We start from the raw sequence: 22,991 nt of genomic DNA, 5'->3' as shown, positions 1-22,991 counted from the left end.
TCCAGGTTCATAGGAAAGTCAAATCAGCTTCGCAGGTAGAGGATGTGGTTAAGGCGGCATATGGTGTACTGGCCTTCATCAATCGAGGAATTGAGTTTAGGAGTCGGGAGATAATGCTGCAGCTGTATAAGACCCTGGTCAGACCCCACTTGGACTACTGTGCTCAGGTCTGGTCACCTCATTACAGGAAGGATGTGGAACCCATAGAAAGGGTGCAAAGGAGATTTACAAGGAAATTGCCTGGATTAGCTGGCATGCCTTATGAGGACAGGTTGAGAGAGCTCGATCTTTTCTCCTTGGAGAGACGAAGGATGAGAGATGACCTGATAGAGGTGTATAAGATGTTGAGAGGTATTGATCGAGTGGATTCTCAGAGGCTTTTTCTCAGGGCTGAAATGGCTGCCACAAGAGGACTCAGGTTTAGGAGTAGGTACAGAGGAGATGTCAGGGGTAAGTTTTTCACTAAGAGGGTGGTGGGTGCGTGGAATCGGCTGCTGGCAGTGGTGGTGGAGGCGGATTCGACAGGGTCTTTTAAGAGACTTTTGGATAAGTACATGGAACTTAGTAAGATAGAGGATTATAGGTAAGCCTAGTAGGTAGGGACATGTTCGGCGCAACTTGTGGGCCGAAAGGCCTGTTTATGTTGTAGTTCTTCTATGTTCTAAAGCGAGGGCAAGTGAAATGAGGTGCATACTGATTGTACACAGCATATACTGTAAATGCTGTGTGCTCTCTCTGTTTTCACAGTGTTTTTTTATTCATTCACTGAGCACAGGTATTGCTGGCTGGCCAGTATTTATTGCCCATCCCTTGTTGCCCTTGAAATCAAAGTTGCGAGTCAACCACATTGTTGTGGCTCTGGTGTCAATGGCAGATCAGACCAGGTAAAGACAACAGACTTCCTTCCCTAAAGGACATTAATGAACCAGATGGAGTTTTCCAACAATCGACAATGGTTTCATGGCCATCTTAAATAACTAAATTCTTAAATACTTCCTTTGTTTTTACCACTTGAAGCTAATGGCAGTTCTATTAATATATAAATGATTAAGCCCTTTCTACAACTCGTTATGAAATATTTGGCATGTATTCAATTCTACTCATAGGGCCATGGCTAGGCAACAAGTCCAATTTCACTGAGATAAAAGAGGGCCATTCATCCAGCCCCCTCACTAGCCTTGGTTGCCTATCACTGACCTAGGATCTTGCATTCCCTCCTTAAACCTCCCTTTTTTTTTAATCTCACCTTTCTCCTTTAAGATGCTCCCAAAACCTCTCTAAGAAGGTGCCAAATTTTGTTTCATCATGCTCCTAAGTACCTTGGGAAATTTCACTATTTTAATGGCACTGTGTAGCTGCAAACTGCTTTAAGCATAGATGTGATGACCTTCACCCAAGCCATAAAACTGCATGTATTTTAGATACTAAAAATGCAAGCAGATAGGTTAGAGATGCAAGAATGGGGTGGAGGAACAAGGTTTCTGTACTGTACTGTACTGAAGGTTCTGTACTGAACCTTCAGATCGGCACAGCCCCATATTAAATAATTGGAATAAATGGTTGCCTCTTCTCCACAATGAGTGCCACCCACTCTTACCCCACAAATATCTTGCAGGCTCCCACTGCAAGAAAAAATTTAGTCTGGCTAACACAGCAGCATGCAAACAGGGTTCCTTCACCTGCAAGTATTCTTGGTCAGCCTGTGCTCAAGCACCTTCATTTCTGAGTCAAAAAGATATGGGGTTCAAGCCTCCCTGTAGGGACTGGAGAACATAATCTAACCTGACACTCAACTGCCTGTGTTGCACTACTTTTTGGAAAAATGTTAAACCTTTTCAGGTGGATATAAAAATCACATAGTCCTCCTGGAACAAGAGAAGGAAGATCTGCTTGGTACTCCTGTCAATATCTATTCTATTCCTAATAAAACTGAAACAGATTAACTAGTCATGTATCTTATTACTGCATGAAGGAGATGTACTGTGCATAAATTGGTTGCCGAATTTCCTACATTACAGCAGTTATTACTCTTCAGAAGTACTTAATTAATTGTAAACTGCTTTGGGATATCCGAAGGAGCAGTACCAGATACAAAAGCACAGTTCCAGAAGCATGCAAGAAACAAATCAAATACCTCTAGGTATGGTATGGGGGTGTCAGGTGGCGTTGGGTATTCTCGGAGCAGACGTTCTTCATCCAGAAACTTTCCCACCCTCCCATTGTATGCTGGTTGAAAGAGCCCATAGTTTAGTACATCCTTCAGTGTCTGGTTGAGTGTGCACAGAATCCGTTGCTTAGACACCCACACTGGAGCATCAAGGTTGAACCTCATACATTTCTGTAAAACAGAAGATGCAAAGAGTTAATGAGTAGCTCACTTTTCAGCAGATTTCTCTACCCAACACCACAGTCACACAATATTCCCCTCATCCACACAATCTCACTGTCCACATTCCATGCCATTTGAGTTAGTTGTCCTTCAGCAGCTCATTAATTTTCCAGACCACAGACAGTGACTGTGGCCAAGTCTAAATTGGTCAGGTGGGGTAGAATAACTGAACTCACTGTATTCCTCAGTGTACATACAGACAGATATTATTGAACTTATCACAGGCAAGCACAGCAACCTGATATTAGTCAACTGTGCATGAGTCAATGACACACAGATCAGTCATTGACTTTACTCATGGTGCTCTCGTCCCAAATTTTCCTGTCAATTCCTTGAATGTAAAATCACGTAATTGAAATCTGTTTGCTTAAAATACAGCATATAGTGAATTGGACTCTGGCTGTAAACTGTTGATCCAGAAAGAACTGTCACAGTGTAGGCAATAATAATAAAAAAACAAAACTTACTCCAACTTATAAATCAAAGAAAAGGTTGAATAAAGAAACTTCATTACTTCAAACTTGGGCCATTCCAAGTTCTCCACAATTCCCAACGCATTCTAATTTATACTGAATCAGCTGGTCAGTTGATCATTACACCATTCTGTCATTGGTTTACTGGGTCAACTGACCATTACAGTTTGTTACCACTGGTCACATTACAACAGATCCAATGTTATCACGGTTATGACATTCTAACAGATTCTCTTTATTTTTTTAATAATTTAAGACCACCATCCTCCAGTATTCTTAATAACTTTCCATACCTGCACCCCTTTTAGTAAGACAGTTGAATAACTGTAGATTTGCACCAATCCAGAAACTTCCATGTTTTGCAGTATTTGTTTAATGCTGGCCAAATCAATTTCCTGTTACACTTTTTGTTGAGTGAACATCATCAACATAACACTCAGTTGGTACCTTCTTTTCCGACATGGCCATAAAAAAAACTTCATAAATGTGTCAGGCAAATATATCCCCATATCCAACGCCTCCACTAAAGCTAGGGTTTCAGCCGCTAATTACTTTTGGCTACCCTTTTTATTTTCTTTGCTTCCCAAGGGGCAACATTTTCCTTCATTTCTTACCAAGAATATTACGAATCTGGCACCGCTCAAATATCCATCTGGTAGATTGGCATGTGAAGCATCACTAAACACAATTAATTCCATGTCTTCATGTGGAGATTCCAATATTGGACTGGGGTGTACACAGTAAAACGTCTCACAACACCAGGTTAAAGTCTAACAGGTTTATTTGGTAGCACAAGCTTTCAGAACGCTGCTCCTTCATCAGATCTTCCAGTTCTCTTTGTGCTGGAAATTTAATTACACATTCCTCTAACTTTAGCTTTTTTAAAGTATTAGCAGCCTATAAAATTTCTCTGACTGAGGTGCACCTCAGCATATTACTTAGCTCTAGGACATTATAGCTCCCATCCGGTCTTGTCTGTGTGCACAGCCAATTTAGCTCTCCTATCATACTCAACAATTCTGTTTCTTTTTCGTTGGCCCATTCCTTTTTTTCCATCAATCTTTCTCTGGTGATGGGAATGGGATCAATGCTGTTTAGATATCCCTATCGAGTCATTGTTATCCCGGATGTACTTTGACGGGTATCGACACCAAGATATTGAAAAGCACCAGCTTCTTGACTCCCTACTTTAAATTCTGTTTCCAGCTTCTCAATTTTTTTTTTCAAACTCTTCTGCGCCCCCCATAGGAAATCATCCACATGCATTATAAAAATTCCTGCTAATTTTCCTTTAGCCTTCTGGTAAAGCATTGCTGGATCGGCTTTTAACTGGACACAGCCAGTCTTCAGCAACATAGACCGTACAAGAAATACCAAACCCTTCATACATCACTTAACCCATACATGCATTTGTTCAATTTCCACAAATATCCCTGTGTATTACCTGCTTCTTTGGGCGGCCTCAACAAACTTTTCTTTGAAATATTTCACCCTGTAGAAACGTTGCCCTGATATCTATTGATTTACACATCCAATTATTGGATGCTAGAACAGTGAAAAAAAAAATTTCAGTGTCACTTTCCCTGCAGTGGTGAATCAACCCTAATGTCTCTCCCGTACAAATGCTCCTCATACCCACAGGCTAATAATTTGGCTTTAGTTGTATATGTCCTATATTGCAAAACTTTCTCTGTGCAAACCCACCTATAGGACAAAGTAGGCCACCCTTCATCTGGTACCTCAGTGTACTCCCCAAACTCTTTCCAACTGTCCAGCTCTTCGTTTGGCCTCCCTTACTTGTTCAAGCTCCATTTTGTTGGCAGTTATCAACACTTCCCAATCATCGTTTTGAATCCTAGCCTTCCTTGTTAAACTCCAACCTCTACTGCCATGTCTCTCTCAAACCACGGGTCTCTGTTGACACAACTTCAATCATAGATTTCCCGGGTTTAAGAATGCTTACTGTCCAATCCTCAGGACATTGATCTCACTTTTTTTGCTTCCATCTCTCCAACCCATTTTCCTAATCTATTGCTTTGGCTTCTTGGTCTCGCTCTTAGACGTTGAGCCAGTTTATACTTTCCTGCTTCGGGTATGTGTGATACTACTCTACCTACTTTGGGTAGCTGAACCTTTGAAGTAATAGCGTCATCCCCTGGTATTTTGATGATCATGAGATTCTCTTTCATCTATAGTTGACTGATCCTCATAGTAGCTCAGGGTGTGTGCATGCAAGGTTCAAGGTGCCTCCTGCACTTCTGCACCTTGCTCAGGTGCTTGAAATTCATACCCAATTCCCATTATTCTCGAAAACTGGGCTCGCTCTGTCTGGTTACCATGTTGTAATATGGATCTTTAGATCCATCGCCACTACATCATTGAAATCTCATGCTCATGGTAGGCTTACGCCTGGATGCGGGGGTGTCATTCTATATTTTATACAAATTTCACATTGGGCTGATATTTACTCTATGAGATCATTATATCCTTTATCCAGCACACCTGCATCCTGCAGCAGTGGTCTTAGTCTCTGTATAGTGCTGCTTATGGAGTTTCAGAATAACCTTTCTGTTGTTTGTAACCGACACTAATCCATCATGAATTCTTTGGTCCAATTATTTTGGCTCGCTTAAGGGAAGACCATATGGCTAGATCTTGTAATGTGTAGGTCACAGTTTTCCCAAATACCACGGCTTTAACCTGTTTCAAATTGATGGTCATGTGAGCTTTCTTTATCACCCACCTGCTTAATAACAAAGGTGTGTCACTGGAAACTACATCTGTACTTATGAATAAACTGATTCCCGCAATCCTATTGGGAAGTACCACCCTTTTGGAAGACATTAAAGTGTTGTCATCTCCAAATCTAATGCACGTAGAACTATATTGTTCTTTCACTTCCTTTGGTCTTTATGATCAAGGGACCCTAAATAACAATTTAGCTATGGCCACAGACAGTGGACATAGGTCCAATATCTAAGACAGCACAGTTGCAAGAGTCTATCATCAGGATGCTCATTATGGGACTCAAATTTTCCACCTTCTTGGTCCTTATTCTTGTCACTGTCGGTTTCCATGTATTCTGTGTCACATGTAGTTTCAAAGACATGATTTCTTCTTTTCTGTCAGTTTACAATGTAGCAGTATGGGGAATTGCATTGGAAACAGCGATTCACAATCCCTTTAGCATTCCTCCGAGTTAAACATCTTTTATCATTTTCCACGTGTGTCTTCTCTCCCCATTATCAAATCCGGTTTCAACATTAGGTCTGTTATTAGTGTAACTGTCTCTGTTTAAGGGCCTTCATGTATCATTTGGTCTGGCACGTGGCTGAGTTACCACTGACTCCTCTGTTCTGGGCACTATGGCATTCCAGTCTGTATTGAACATGATGGAGGGGAACGATTGTTTCCCAAAAAACTTTCTTAACAATACTGTCATTTGATCTAAGGGGGCTCTATTTCTCTTAATTGTATTCCAGTCATTACTAAAAGAATATCCATTTACGACAGATACGCACAACCCAACAATTTAAAGGCCAATATTGCATCTGGAATCTCCAAATTAAATTTCATTAGTCTGTTACAGACCCTATCAAAATCCATGATATACTCTTCCATAGACTGGGTATCTTGTCTCCTAATTCTTTCAAACATCACCCATCCTTCATAATTCTCTAAGACCCTTTTCTGGTAAAACTTATCTAAGTATTGTAGGAGGAGAGTAGCCCTTCTTCTTTATTTAGGGCATCTGCCGTCCTACTGAAAAATGCTTTGCTCCTCATCTTGCTCCGAATCGGAAGTGACATGGATCCACATTTCCACCTCTACCTTCCATTGCTGATATGGTTCGGCATCTGAAGAGACAGGAGACAATCCAATCCCGTCGGTTTACTTTGACCTTCTGCCGTGGTTGTAGCACTTATTCAGAAACAAACACCAAGTTACGATGGGTTTTCCTCTGCTACCAATGTTGATCCAGAAGGATCTCTTCCACTGTAGACAATAAAAAATATAGCAAAACTTACTCCAACTTATAATTTAAAAAGAACCGTCATTACTCCAAACTTGGGGCCTTGCCCTGGGCCATTCCAAGTTCCCCACAATTTCCAATATGTTCGAATTTATACTGAGTCAGCTGCTCATCTCATCATTCTGTCATTGGTTACATGGTTTACTGGGTCAGCTAACCTTTACAACTTATTTCCATTGATTACAACGGATCCAATGTTATCGCCAGTTACATTATAACATACACAGCCAAACTTCTCTCTGAGATAGCCTTCAAACAGGCCTTGCAATTTCACATGCTGGGATACAGAATCAAGCAGAACATACAAAATGGGAGCAGGAGTAGACCTTACAACCCACTGAGACTGTTCCACAAATCAATAAGAACACGGCTGATCCATGACCTTGACTTCCACCTTCCCACCCTAGCCTCATATCTCTTGAATCCCTTCAAAGACCTCTTGATCTTAGCATTGAATATATCAATGACAAAGGTTCCACAATCTTTTGAAGTAACGAAATTCAAAGATTCGCATCCTCCTGAGGAGGAAATTTCTCCTCCTCCAGTCTCCCTATGGTCAACCACTTGGCTAAAGACTAGAGGGTGGTGAACCTCTGGAATTTTCTACCACGGAATGTAGCTGAGGTCGAAACATTGTATGATTTCAAGAAGAAATTAGACATAGCTCTAGAGGCTAAAGGGATCAAGGGATATGTGGGGAAGGCGGGATCAACCATGATCAAAATGAACAGTGAGCAGGTTTGAACGGCTAAATGACCTACTCCTCCATCTAGTTTCTATGTTTCTATGAATGGTTAACCAGGAAAATCCCTCAACACTTAACACCTGTTATTGGGCGCACTGGAAGGATTACAGGCTGATAAACAACCTGTTTGACCATATTATGAAAAGGCTTTCCACGGTTGTTGATTCCTACAGTGAGACTTGAACCAAGGAGCTTCCATTCCAGAAGTAGGAATACTACCATTGCATCACTGGTGAAGATTAATGGGAAGCCAGGGCATTGGGAAGCCTTTAAAGACCAGAGGACAACTAAAAAAAGAAATGAGGGGGGAAGAAGATGAAATATGATAGTAAGCTAGAAAGTAATATAAAAGAAAATTGCAAGTGTTTTTAGATATATAAAGGGTAAGCAAGAAGCAAAAGTGAACATTGGACTACTGGAAAATGACACTGGAGAAGTAGTAATGGAGAACAGCAAAATGGCAGAGGAACTGAATAAGTACTTTGCATCAGTCTTCATGGTGGCAGACACTAATAACACCACAAAAGTTCAAGAAAGTCAGGGGCAGAGATGAGTATAGTGGCCATTACTGAAGAGAAGCTGGTAGGGAAGTTGAAAGGTCTAAAGGTGGATAAATCACATGGACTATATCCATGGATGGATTATACCCTAGAATTCTGAAGGAGATAGCTGAAGAGATAGTGGAGGCATTGGTGGCGATCTTTCAAATATCACTGATGTCAGGGAAGGCTTCAGAAGACTAGAAAATCACTAATGTTACACCCCTGTTTAAGGAGGAAGGGAGGGAGGCAAAAGACAGGAAATTACAGGCCGGTTAGCCTGACCTCAGTCACTGGTCATTATTAGGGATGAGATTTCAGAATACTTGTAACTGCATCCTAAAACAGGGTGAAGTCAGCATGGTTTCATTAAAGAGAGGCCATGCCTGACAAATCTGTTAGAATTCTTTGAAGAAGCAATAAGCAGGTTAAACAAAGGTGAGCCAGTGGATGTTGGATTTCCAAAAGGCCTTTGACAAGGTGCTGCAGAGGAGGCTGCTGATTAAGATAAGAGACCATAGTGTTAGAGGCAGGGTACTAGCATGGATAGAAGATTGGTTGATTGGCAGAAGGCAGAGAGTGGGGACAAAAGACTTCTTTTCAGGATGACCGTGACAAGTTGGGACCACAACTTTTCACTTTACACATCACGGATGTAAATGAAGGCCCTGAGGACATTGTGTTGAAGTTGCAGATGATATAAAGATAGGTGGAGGGAGGGACAGGTAGTATTGAGGAGGTGGGGAGGCTTCCAAAGAAATTTGGACAAGTTAGGAGAGTGGGCAAAGAAGTGGCAGATGGAATATAATGTGGGAAAGTGTGAGGTTATGCACTTTGGTAGAAAGAATAGAGCTGTAAACTATTTTCTAAATGGGGAGAGAATTCAGAAATCAGAAGTGCAAAGAGACTTGAGAGTCCTACTTCAGGATTCTCTTAAAGTTAACTTGGTAGTTAAGTTGGCAAATGCAATGTTAGCATTCATTCCAAGAGTACTAGAATACAAAAGCATGGACATTCTGCTAAAGATTTATAACGTTCTGGTCAGACCACATTTGGAGTATTTTGAGCAACTTTGGGCCCCATATCTAAGGAACGATGTGCTGGCCCTCAAGAGGGTCCAGAGGAGGTTCATGAGAATGATCCCAAGAATGAAAGCTTGATGAATGAGGAGAGTTTGAGGACTCTATGTCTACACTCAATGAAGTTTAGAAGGATGAGGAGGTATCTCATTGAAACTTACAGGATACTGAAAAGCCTGGTGGAGTGGATATGGGAAAGATGTTTCCACTAGACTAGGTTCCATGGGCATAACCCTTTAAAATCAAAATGAGGAGGAATTTCTTCAGCCAGGGAGTGGTGAATCTATGGAATTCATTGCCATAGAAGGCTGTGGAGGCTGGGCCATTGAGCATATTTAAGACGAAGATAGATAGGTTTTTGATTGGTAAGGGGATCAAAGGTTATGGGGAAAAGGTGGAAGATTGGGATCGAGAAATGTATCAGTCATGATTGAATGATGGAGCAGGCTCGATGGCCTGAATGGCCTAATTCTGCTCTGATATCTTATGGTCTCCTGGTTACAAGACTTCCCTTCAGTGAAATCACCTCTTATTATTCAAAACTATATTCTGCTGGATTTCTCAAAATACAAAAACATAGCAGTGCATAGATACAAAAGTACAATATGGTATTTATGTTATCAATACAAAATCATAGAATCACACAATGGTTATACAGAGAAGGAGCCACGAAACCACTGTATTTGTGTTTGTGCCTCTGCATAACCTTTCCCATAGCCCAAATATTGTCTCTACAGTGCTTATCCAATTCCCATTTGAAAGCTATGATTGACATGGCCCAACGAACCTGCACCAATTCTGAAAGAGCATCTCTCCCCTCTGTATTATCTCTGTAACCCCATGCATCTAACATGGTTAATCCACCTAGCCTACACATCTTTGAACTGTGGGTGGAATCCGGAGCACCTGGAGGAACATGGGGAGAACGTGCAAACTCGACATAGAGTCATCCAAGCCTAGAATCGAATCGGGTCTCTGGATTTGAGGCAGCATTGCTAACCATTGTGCCACCATGTCACCTCCGGCACTTTCCTATTCCCGAGCACTCTGCATCCATGCTGCCAAATTCCTTTTTATTCTACAGCTTCAGTTTTGCTAGCAAACCAACTTTGTGGCACTTTATCAAACATCTGTTGAAAATCCAAATACACATCAACTGCATTACCTTCATCAACCCTCTCTGTCACCTCATTGGGAAACTCAATCAGATTACTTTAAAATAATTTTAACAGTTGTGTTTGCTTTCCTTAATTCATCAGCACTCGATGCGTGGTTAGCACTGCTGCCTCACAGCACCAGGGACCTGGGTTTGGTTCGCGGCTTGGGTAACTGTTTGTGTGGAGTTTGCACATTCTCCCTGTATATGTGTGGGTTTCCTCCGGGTGCTCCAGTTTCCTCCCACAGTCTGAAAGACATGCTAGTTAGGTGCATTGACCCAAACAGGTGCCGGAATGTGGCGACTAGGGGAATTTCACATTAATTTCATTGCGGTGTTAACGGAAGCCTTACTTGTGACTAATAAATAAACTTTACTTTAACTTGTACAAGTGACCATTAGCTTTGGCCTGGATTGTTGTTTCCTAAAATGTGAACATTGGACTGTTGATGGGTTCATTCTAATCAATTAATATGCTAATCATGTACTATATACATAATCACAGGTAGTGTTACAACATCCATGATTTGATTTTTTTGTACAGCTTCACGGAAGATGCAAGTCAAACCAGTAAGAGATATTTTAATTAAGTTCCTGTTTCATGTACCTCTGTAGACTCATTAAGTATTTTCTGTGAGTTTAGCAATGCCAAGAGCATCGTAATCTATAGTTTCTGTCCTTAATTTCCTCAATATCCTTGATACATCCCTTTCAGTCTGGTGATTTCATCAACTTTAAGTATTACTAGCCTTTTAAATACTTGCTCTTTATCAATGTTTAGCCCTTTCATCATCTCAGCTATCTCTTCTGTGACGAAAGTTTGCAAAAGGTATGTATATATTGTGTGCTTTTTTTAATGTTTCAGAAGTATGTTTTAAAGTTTAGCTCTGTTCTACAGGTAATCTATTTTCTTGGAGTGGCATTTGTTACCAAATAAACCTGTTGGGCTTTAACCTGGTGTTGTAAGACTTCTTACTGTGTTTGGAAGAATATAGTTCAGATGCTGGAAAAGCAGACTAATAACTCATTACAACCTTGTAAATGGTTATGTTAAGTAAATAGACTTCTGTTTACTTTAATTCCCCTGGGATTTCAGATTAGAGTGACTGACAGGGTCCTGTGATGTTGTGGTTTATATGCAGTCCTGGATCTGTGGAAAAAGAAGTGAACTTTTGCAGAAAGGACTGGGAGTTTTGCTGTTCTAGCCACAAGTAGGAGAATTTTGCGAGCTTCTGAAAGCTCTACACCTCTTCAAAAACTCCAAGGCTGTCTTCATCCATTATAGAAAGTATACTTGTGATTGTTAACTATATTTAAAATGAGATTTAAGTTTCTAAGAAGAATTTTGATTATTTGGAATTGAAGTAGTGATCAGTTAGAAATTACTGTTGTTTCTTTTCATATTTAAAGATTGTTCAACTGTTAAGAGTTAAACTGCTTCATTTTGGTAGAGTTACTTAAATTGTGTTATGAATAAAGTTTGTTTTGATAAAAGATCTCTAATTTGTCAGTGGAATTACTCCTTTTCTCACATTTATGCTAAAATAGAAAAAATGTTGGGGTCTACTCTGGCTTCATAAATGCCTTGGAACTTAACACTTCTTATACAGTAACTTTGGCAGCATTTACTTCCTTGGTAAAGTCAAATGCTAAGTACTCATTTAATATCTCAACTATGCATACTGCCTCCATGTGTAGATCTCCTTTTTGGTCCCACACTGCCTCGCACAACCTCCTAATTATTTTTACAACTACAGAGACTTTTGGGTTCCTTTTATGTCAGCTGCCTGCATCTTCTCATCCTCTTTTGAAAATTCTATATTCAACCTGACTCTTACTTGTGTAATCAACCTGATATCTGCCATTTGCACTCTTTTCTACTTCATATTACTCATAATTCCTTTCATCATCCAGGGAGCTCTGTTTACCTATCTTTCACATCAACTGGTCCTGAATATCTCCTACCTTAAGGACAATCCATTGTTCTGTTGTAGTTTTCTGCCAATCTTTCATTCCAATTTACCTGGGCCAAATACGTACTCACCCTACTGAAACAGGCCCTTCCCCATATAAGCATTTTTATTCTAGATTACTCTTTATTATTTTCCATAGCTGACCTAAACTTTATAACACAATGATCATTGTTCTCTAAATGTTCTCCTACAGATGCTTGACCAATCTCAATTCCAGAACCAGATCCAGTAATATCCCCTTCCTGTTGGGCCAGAAACAATGATCAAATATACATGCAGATATTGCACATAGTATTGATAATAAATAGTGATACAGAATAACTCTCATAAGAACATAAGAACATAAGAAATAGGAGCAGGAGTAGGCCATCCAGCCCTTCGAGCCTGCCCCGCCATTCAATAAGATCATGGCTGATCTGTCGCTGCTCAGTTCCACATTCCCGCCCTCTCCCCATAACCCTTAATCCCCTCTCTTATCAAAAACCCATCAACCCGCTTCTTAAAAATATTTAGCGAGGCAGCCTCCACCACTTCAACGGGCAGAGAATTCCAGAGATTCACCACCCTTTGAGTGAAGAAGTTCCTCCTCAACTCCGTTCTAAAACGCCCCCCTTTTATCTTGAGGCTGTGCCCCCTAGTCCTACTGTCTTTTTTGAGCGGGAAGAGTCTTTCCACCTCTATCCTATCCATCCCATTCATCATCTTATACGTCTCAATGAGATCTCCCCTCATTCTTCTAAACTCTAACGAGTACAAGCCCAGTTTATTCAGCCTCTCCTCATAGCTCAACCCCCTCAACTCCGGTATCAGCCTAGTAAACCTCCTCTGCACTCCCTCCAAGGCCAAAATATCTGTGCGCAGGTGCGGCGCCCAAAACTGCACACAGTACTCCAGCTGTGGCCTCACCAATGCCCTATACAGCTGCAGCAAGACTTCCCTACTTTTATATTCAATCCCCCTCGCTATATAGGCCAGCATCCCATTCGCCTTCCTGACCACCTGCTGCACCTGCAAGCTGGGTTTTTGCGACTTATGCACAAGGACCCCGAGGTCCCTCTGCACCGTCGCCTGCTGCAGTTTTTCGCCCCGTATGTAATAGTCCTTCCTACCATTATTCCTACCAAAGTGGACCACCTCACACTTGCCAACATTAAATTCCATTTGCCATTTCCTGGCCCATTCGCCCAGCCTATCTAGATCCTTCTGCAGACTCTCCACACCCTCCGCGCAATTTGCCGTTCCCCCAATCTTGGTGTCAACAGCAAATTTCGACACCCTACACTCGGTTCCCTCCTCCAGATCATCTATATAAATGGTAAAAAGCTGAGGCCCCAGCACCGACCCCTGGGGCACTCCACTAGTCACCATCCGCCAATCCGAATAGCACCCGTTGACCCCCACTCTCTGCCTCCTATTTGACAACCAATCCTCTATCCACGCTAACACCCTACCCCCAACTCCATGTCCCTCTCTCTTAACATTATATCGCCAAATACTTGCAGCCCACGTACAAGGGTTAAGTACAGAGTAAAGTTCCCTTGGCACTGCCTCATTCCCAATTCAGAACATAATGGATTACATACTCCTTCTGCAACACCCCACCAAACATTCCAGGTGCTAGTACAACACTGATCATACACAGATTAAAGCTGCCTCGACACTGTCCTATCAAAAACTCAAGGGTGAGTGCAGTACAATAGAGAATAAATTCATTCTATCCTATTCTATCAATCAATGCCACTTCTTTCTATGTGGTGTGGTTGAGCCCAGCTTTCCAATGTGAATGGTCAGTTTCTGACCTACTGGACTATCCAGTTCTTTGCTGTTTGAAGTTTTCAGATATTACAACCTCTTTCATCATTGCCCTCCTATCAGTGCTGATAAGCAGGCTCCATTTAAACAAGATTTTTCAAAGAGCACATACCACTATTACAATAAAAACATAACAAGCACACAATAAATAGCTGTCAGAGATTGCAATAGTAAATCAAACCTATTTCATGGCTAACAAAATTCCATTAAGTTTTCAAGAGCAGCTTGTGAAACAGAATATAAACATTTCATACAAGGATTGCTGAAGCATGTATGAAGCTGTGGGAAACCTGAGACTAGCCCATCAGTCCTGTGTGTAATTTTCATAATGTCTTTTGCCCATAAGGCATTGTAGCAGGTATACAGTACTATGCACTGCAGCGTGTTATTGGCATAGAAGTGTATGCTCCAACTCTGAAGAAGTGAGAGACCGGAATATTCACTCACTGAACTTCTTTCCTTACTGTTCTTGTTGTGCTGCATGGTACTTGTTTTTGGCAGCCACTATCACATTTCTAGTATGTATGAGCTGAAAGACACAAAATTGGTACGCAGGATGCAGGAAAATAGGTACAGTAGGGCAGTTAGCACTTCGAGTCTGTTCCAGCATTCATTGAGATCATAGATGTTCTGTGATTTAATCCATATATCTTGTTTTGCCCCATATCCCTTAATACTTGTGGTTAACAAAGATCTATCAATTTCAGTTTTAAAGTTAACAATTTACATTAATTGTCATTTGTGGAAGAGCTTGCAAACTGGAAACACCCTTTGGGTGAAGAAATATTTCCCAATTTCACTCCTAAAATGTTTGTCTAATTTTTGGACTATTAAATCCCTTGGAAATCCCTCAGATTTAATCACCCCTTAACCTTCTAAATTTCAGGTAATACAAATCCAGTTTATTAAATCTCTCCTCCTAGCCTAACACTTGGAATCTTGGTAAATCTACTCAATGCATCCTCCAAGGCTAATATATCCTTCTTAAAATATGATACCCAGAACAGCTTGCAGTACTCCAGTTGTGGTCTAACCAGAGCTTTGTTTAGCTGACTTCTACCTCCTTGTATGCTAGTACACCACAATGTCAGTTATCCTAAAAATATGGAAATATTAAGCAGGGAATAAGAGACAGGATGGGGGTGGGGCAATTATGAACAAGGATAATGATACATGATTAGTATCTAGGTTAGAATACTTAACAAGTACTTTATTAAGGAAGAGAATGCTATCAAAATACTGAGAAGAGAAAGAAGAGGTAAAGGATGGAGTGATAATTGATAGATAGGATGTACTAGAAAGGTTTACTATGCTTAGAGTGCCTGATCCAGATGGCTTGCATGCCAGGTTGTTATGGGAAGTGGGAGCGGAGGTAATGGAGCGGGTTGCCATAATCATTCAATCTTCCCAAAATATAGCGAAGCATGCGACTTCCAAGAGTATAATTGATGCCTCCCATGCCTGCTGGGCACCGCAGGGACTGAGGTGTATTATTAACCTCTTTAATCACATTTTTAATTAGATGTTTTAAGTTTCCTTTCCACTTTGTCTTTGGTTTCAGGCAGTTCCCCTCCTTTTAGGGAGCTGCCCTTTTAGAGTTGTCTTTAAGTTAGTTTAATTTTGTTTATTTGTTTCAACAGGAAAAGATACCCCAAAATGTAGGGAGGTGCCAGTAAAAGAGAAAGGAGAAAATCTGACGGCCTTGTTCAAGAGACGATGTGAGAACATACCTGGTAACGATAAGCCAATTATTTGAACATCAGTGGTGGGTAAAGGTTTAGAAACAATAATCAGGAGAAAAAAATTAATCAGCACTTGGAGAGGCTTGAGTTAATTAAGGGGAGGCAGCATGGATTTGTGAAAGGCAGACTGTGTTTGTTTAAACTAATTGAATTCTTTTGGTAAGGCAATAGAGGAGGTTGAAGAAGGAAATGCAATAGGTGTTGCCTGCTTATATTGTAAGAAAGTATTTAACAAACTATCACATAAAAGGCTAGTTAAAAAATTGAGGATTATAGAAGTGCCAGCGGAAAAAAAGGCTGGCTTAATGATAGAAAAATGAACAAATCATGGTGACTGGCTGTTTTTCAAATTGGAGGATAGTAGACTGTAGTGTTCCCTGCATTTTTTTTTGCTATACAGTATATAAAAGACTTAGATATTGGAGTTGTGACAATACTCTGTCTTTAAGAAATGCATTTTTAATCATGTTTCTCCGCAGGTTTTTCAAGCAGTTACTGGCATTTTATTGGCACTATATTGTCCACAGCCAGCATCCTTGAATTGTTACTGAAGCAATATAACGGACATCATGTTTATTTTTAATCTGGATTAATGCAGTGTCCTGGGGTTTTATGATTCTTTTGGAATTGTTGGGTGGAGCATGATTGACAGGTCAAGTGATGCCTGGGGACACTTTTTCCCATTGAAAAGTCCAAAAATTCAGTTTTGCTTTTCAGTGGTAGCCTGAGGTGCAGTGCAGCAAGTGATTTTCCCCTTTCTTGAGTTGGAAATTCTGTTGTGAGTTGCTGCTGGAAGCTAGAGGAAGCAGGCACTGCCTCTGTCTCTCTCGCTCCAGAGGTGTGCTAATAAGAACGTAAGAACATAAGAAATAGGAGCAGGAGTAGGCCATCTACCCTTCGAGCCTGCCCCGCCATTCAATAAGATCATGGCTGATCTGAAGTGGATCAGTTCCACTTTCCCGCTTTTTCCCCATAACCCTTAATTCCCCTGTCTATCAGAAACCTATCTACCCGTGACTTAAATATATTCAGCGAGGTAGCCTCCACCACTTCAACAGGCAGAGAATTCCAGAGATTCACCACCCTTTGAGTGAAGAAGTTCCTTTTCAACTCTGAAAGTTCCTCCTCAAACCTGAAAGTGTGCTGAAAGTTCCAGGACTGGGAAACCGCAGAGATTTAATCCAACATTCAAAGAACCAATTCACAGCAGGTGTCAAGAAGCTGAAAGCCCAGGATCATGTGAGCATACTTGCTGTTTGTGCCAAGTCTAGAAAGGAGTGTATACTTGTCAGATGTTGTTTGACTTGGAACATTATAGATGGCTAGCTGTTAAGGTTGATACTGTATCATGTTTAAATTTTGTAACTGGTAAAAATTATGCCAATTTGTTTTATTATATTTTAAATAAACTTCTTTGATAAAAGCTTCTAAGCGGGTGACTTGAATTATATCTGGAGTGAAACGCCTTATGCTCACCCATGCCAAATTCAAATGTAAAAACCTAATGTCTAGGCTATTTTCATAAAGTTGGATTTTCTGGCCTGGGTCTTAACAGAGTGCAGAGGAAAACATTTTCCAATAATACCAAACTTGGGGGTGTGGCAAACAGTGAGGATGATACCAAACAACTGCAACAGAACAAGGATATGTTAGCAAAATGGGCAGACAGAATTTAATACAAAGAAATATGAGATGGTGCTTTTGGACAGAAAAGGACAAGGAGAGGCAATATATGAATTATGACAGTTTTGAAAGAATGCACAGGTGAATGCGGCAGGACAGATTTGGAGAGTAAGTTAGCAAAGCATATTGAAACTTAAATGTCATAATAGAGGTATTTAGTACAAAAGCTGGGAAGTTTTCCTGAACTTTTAGAAAGCTCTGGTTAGGCCACAAATAAAGTATTGAACGCAGCTCTGCTCACTCTGCTTTAGGAAGGGCACGAAGATCCTTGAGACGGTACAGAAAAGATTTACTAGAGTGGTTGCAAGGACTGGGGACTTTAGCCTATAATGTTAGGTCACGGAAGCTAAGAGTGTCCTTTTTACAGCAAAGGAAGTTGAGGGAGGTCTGATGGAAATGTTGAAGATTATGACAGGTTTATAAAAGATAGACAAGAAAAACTGACCCCATTAGTTGATGGTATAAGGACTAGGGTTACAGTGTTAATGTATTGTGCAAGAGAAGCGTTATGAGGAAGGACTTTCTTAGGCATTGTACAGTAATGAAAGTGGAGATGATCAATGACTTCAAAAGGAAACTGGAGAGGCAGTTGTGGGAAATACGCTTGCAGGTCCACAGAGATACAGTAGAGAATAGAACTGACTACAATGAGGTGACATGAGCTTGATGGACCAAATGACATCCTTCTGTATCGCTCTGATTCTATGGCCTGGACTTCCACAACAATGGAGAGCCTCTCTGCCATTATAAAAGCAGCAGAAGAGGCCAAACAGCTCAAGTCCTACCCCCAAACATGGCACCTACCATTTCCACAGGGGTGGGAATGGGCCCAGATCAGGGTTTGCACTTTGCGTTTCATGGAGTCAGCTACCTGTATAAATCAGCAGCTGCCTCCACTTGTGTATAATTTTGGTGATACCCCAGCTGAACCCCTCTGCTGCTACTGTCGGAATTCCTTCTGACCAGGATGTGCATTTGGCTGGCTGCTGGGCAGGAGGTGGACTACATTTTTTATGTGGTACTGCCATTGTATTGGCCATTTTCAGCCTCACCCACATGCTCCCCATAAAAACAAAATAAGGTTTTCCTAGTTTGTTTAATACCTGTATAAATGATTTGGACCTGGAGTCACAGGTACAGTAGCTAATTTTGCAGTTGTTAGCAAGTTAATGAAGGTGCTAGACACAAAGAAGAAACTATTGGAGTAATTTGGGAATTGAATAGACAGGTGGTAGAATAAATTCGATGCAGTGACAACACAAGTGCTTGACATGGATGCAGAAAATCCAGGACAGAACTTTTCCTTAAAAAATCATATTCATGGATAATGAACAAGATCTAGAGGTCCTGATTGACAGTAAATTGAGAGTCTCACAACCATGTTTGGTGACAGTGTTGGATGTAGGTGTACTAGTTGGGCCAGCATTTATTGCCCATCTATGAGGACACCCAACAGTCTCCCACTTTGCTGGGGATCTGGAGTCACACGTAGGCTAGACTAGGTAAGAACAACAGATTTCCTTCTCTAAAGGACATTAGTGAACCAGATGGTTTTGTACGACAATCAACGGTGGTTTCATAGTCGTCATTAGACATTTAATTCCAGATTTTTTTTATTGAATTCAAACTTCACCATCTGCCATGGTGGGATTCGAACCTGGATCCCCAGAGCATTACCCCGGGTCTCTGAATTACCAGTCTAGTGTCAATATTGTTCTGTCACAGCCTCCCCTATTTTGAAATAAATGAACCCCAATATTGAGATGAAATAGTGAGGCCACATTGCCACTTTATAAATAATTGGTGCGACTGTACCTAGAATACTATGAACAGATTGCCACAGTACATATATGGTACCTATTGAAAGGACACAAAAGAGATCACTACTTGAATTCTAGAGGAGATGGAAGAATTTAAATACAAGGACGAATTATGTAAATTGGATCTGTTCTCACTGACAAAGTAGAATATCAAGTGTTGATGTGATGGTTGCTTTCAGATTCTCAAGGAACAAGGCAATGTCAACCATGGAAAGCTGTTTCATCTTGACGAAATCAATAGAACTTGAAGGAGGGGCAAATTCAAAATTAATTTTGTAGAAACAGTCAGCGAGCAAGTAGTCAATCTATGGAGCAGATTCACCAGACAATGATGAAAGTAGTTAGTATTTATTCATTCAAATGTAAATTGGACAAATGTTTTCAGAAAAGTAACATTGTGCGAAATGTTGAGACATGACATATGGCAATTATAGTTCATTTGAGGATAGCAAGACAGTGAACCTAAGATGAGTAAAAAAGCTGAAACTTACTTTTTGAGTGAGAACCACCAGTGGTCCCTTTAAGGATGGCTCATTTGTCTATTGTGTGCCTGAGAAAATGACACAATACACTCAGTTGCAAATGAGTTTCACAAAAGGGCCCAGGAACAGGAGTTAAGCCTCTGCTTTGCATAAGCAATTGGCCCAACATTGTGGCATCTTAATCAACACAGTGCATGGCACACTTCCGAAGTGGATTGAACTTGCTCAAAGCAGGCGGCTGTGCAGTCGGATTTGTCGGGCTGGGTTTTGCTGGCCAAGTACAAACTCACAAACTGATTCTCCAACTGATACACTGGAGGGCAGCAAAGCACTAATCTACCCAATTCATGAACACCATCCTCTTCTGAAGCAACCAGAACCCTGCACACTTTTGTACCCTCACTCGGGTTGCTAATCCTCCCTGATAGTTCTGGAAACTCCAGGAATTGCAGATTAATCTCACAGAGATTGGGATGGGGATTTCCCAAAATGAATATTTAGTCAGAATCGAGTTATCTTCCTGTATTCTAATTGATTATTTCTGACATTGCAACAGTGACTACACTTAAAAAGTACTTAATTGGCTGCAAAGCACTTTGGTACATCCTGAAATCATGAGCAGTACAAACACAAATCTTTCTTTGTGCTCTTCAACTCAGCTCAGCCTTAAGTTGCAACCAGAAAAGAGGGGGAACTTGAGGCCAACCAAATGTCACAATGAGATAGTAACTGAAAAAGCTGTTTTACCACTGTTCAGCTGTTTTGGTTCATTCAAGTCTTGAAATCAGTGAAGTGATACAAGTCATGAGTCAATTTAGATGGTGGCAAAATAGAGGTGAATGTCATCAGCAGACACACTAATGTTGGTTCCTTATTTCTAGATAATGCTAACTGGTAGCATGGAAAAGAAGAACAGGACCATGGATCGAACCCTGGGGTATAACAGAGGTGAATGTACATACACAGTGGGCAAAAGCTTTGGAACTGATGTAATTGTTTGCAGTGCACCAGCTAAAAGTGCAGCCAGGAAGGTATGGTCCACCGAGGTGGATTATGGAAGGGAGATGTTTGAGGAGTTTGGAATAATAAGTAGTGTGAATGGCAGAGGATGTTGAGGAAGAATTTGCAGTCACACAAAATGTCATAATTGGGCTACCTTTGTATGGACTAAGCAGAGGTAGGGACAAAGTGATGATAATCAGACGTCCGAGGAAAGGCTGAATACAAGTAAAATTAATAGGACATCAATGGAATAAGTGATGAGTTTTTTAGGAATGATTTAGTATTTTTATTCTGGATGTAGAAATCTTCGGCAAAAATGGCATTTATTGCCCAACCTTTGAGAAGATGGTGATCGATCTTCTTGAGTTGCTGTGGTGAATGTGTGGTAATTGCACACCAGCAGGCGGTAAAGCAGGGAATTGCCAAATTTAGTCCCAGCAACAATGAAGAAACAGCAACATATCCAAATTAGGCTGGACAATTATTTGAAAGAAAGTTAGAATTACATGTGATTGTGTACTTATGCACTTGTTGCCCTTGTCCTCCTAGGTGATGGATGCTCATCAGAGTAGGGGGAAGGAAGTAGCTGAGGTGGTGTGTGGAAGGTAAACTGGTTGGCAGATGCAGAAGCAGCAGAATTGATACTCATTATTGTGTGCTTGGGAAATTCATAAGTTGCTGGTAGTCGATGTCTGAAATAAAAGTGGAGGGTGCAGTGGAATTTGCAGAGTTTATTGTGAAAGAACAGTTTAAAGTGGTTCCTGTCTTCCAGGGTAAACTTTGTAACAATAAAGGGAGCTCAGCCTTGGAAAAGCAGTCAGTGGTTGTTTCCATGTACATTCTACTCTTGGTTAGAGAATGTGGCCATCAATGGAAACAACAGAATCCTTCCAGCTTTTAGCCTGAGGAAGGAGCCTTGCCTTCCATCACAGTAGCCTTCTTTTGGCACAAGTTATGGGGGAGGGGAGAATCTGTAATCCTGTACCTGCCACGTTAAGCTGCCAATGAGCTGGGATAAAGAGCAGTATACATCCAGCAATAATGCTTAGACTGAGGACAGTAGTGAGGTTAATATTTCAGAGTTTTCAATCTCATTTGAATTCATTCTCTTCCGACATAAAAGCCAAGCAGTGAAATACAGATAAATTATTCATCAATCCCAGGGCTATCGCTGCGTACGAACAGTGCTATCCTAAGTCAATTGGCTTGTACTATCTGTAATCGCACATCACATAAGACACAAACACAGCAGGCACAAATTAAAGAGTGAACAAATCCTCCTTCCCTTTCTACAATCGGACTCGACATCCCAATGTGTAGCGATGGTGAGCAGAGAATCAACTGGACTCAGTTAAGTGTGTAATGGATGCACACAAGAGCTGTTCTCTGTTCAATCATTTGATGAGGATTGCAACACTTTTGAAATGCAATACCTTTTTATTTATTCATGGGCTTTTTTTTCCCCGGTTCAACATGGTCAGAAACTGTTTACTGTGAAGCAGCAATGTGGAAATTGCCAGATATCTTTTGGGGAGAAATATAATCAGCAACAGATAATGCTAAAATACAGAACACTCTTTTGGTTATCAAAATTCATTTGAAGAAGTGTAGAAAATAATCTCAGGGACTGAAGTCTCTCAAGGTCGAGAAAGGAAGTGTCAGTCAGAGTGATTGATATCTCTGGATAGGACATTCAGAATGAAACACAAAATACTCAATCAGAGGAACTGGTGTTTCAGAAATGAACACTGAATGCGTAATTCAGGGAGTCAATTGTTAACACTAAAAACAAAGCTAGATTGATATCTAATGAGACTTAGGCATGGAGAAATATTAACAGTGCTGCTTTCTTCTTTTTCCATAGGAGATTGGGGAAGGAAGTATGAGTGGGATCAACAAAGTGTCATGAATTAAGGCCAATAACAGAATGATCAGACATGGATGCTAGGAGAGCAATCAGTAGATAGGGCAGGAGTAGTGGTGTACGGATCATAGATCGAATGAAATTGGTGCGTTGAATACCTTTCCTTTCCCAGTCCTTTCTTAGGTGCTTAGGCAGCTCT

The 22,991-nt window shown here is 40.8% G+C and overlaps 1 protein-coding gene across 1 annotated transcript in view; it reads right to left on the bottom strand.

Annotated features, from left to right (window-relative positions):
• shank3a (SH3 and multiple ankyrin repeat domains 3a) overlaps positions 1 to 22,991 on the bottom strand; it is an 823,427-nt gene that overhangs the window by 734,779 nt on the left and 65,657 nt on the right. The window contains exon 2 of the mRNA XM_080207556.1: positions 2,135 to 2,338. Within this exon, the coding sequence (XP_080063682.1) occupies positions 2,135 to 2,338 (204 nt within the window). The remainder of the gene's footprint in view (positions 1 to 2,134; positions 2,339 to 22,991) is intronic.

This window comes from Carcharhinus amblyrhynchos, chromosome 19 (assembly GCF_965287045.1).
Source record: "Carcharhinus amblyrhynchos chromosome 19, sCarAmb.v2.hapA, whole genome shotgun sequence".
Taxonomy (NCBI): Eukaryota; Metazoa; Chordata; class Chondrichthyes; order Carcharhiniformes; family Carcharhinidae; genus Carcharhinus; species Carcharhinus amblyrhynchos.
This window is presented reverse-complemented; position numbering and strand designations above follow the sequence as displayed.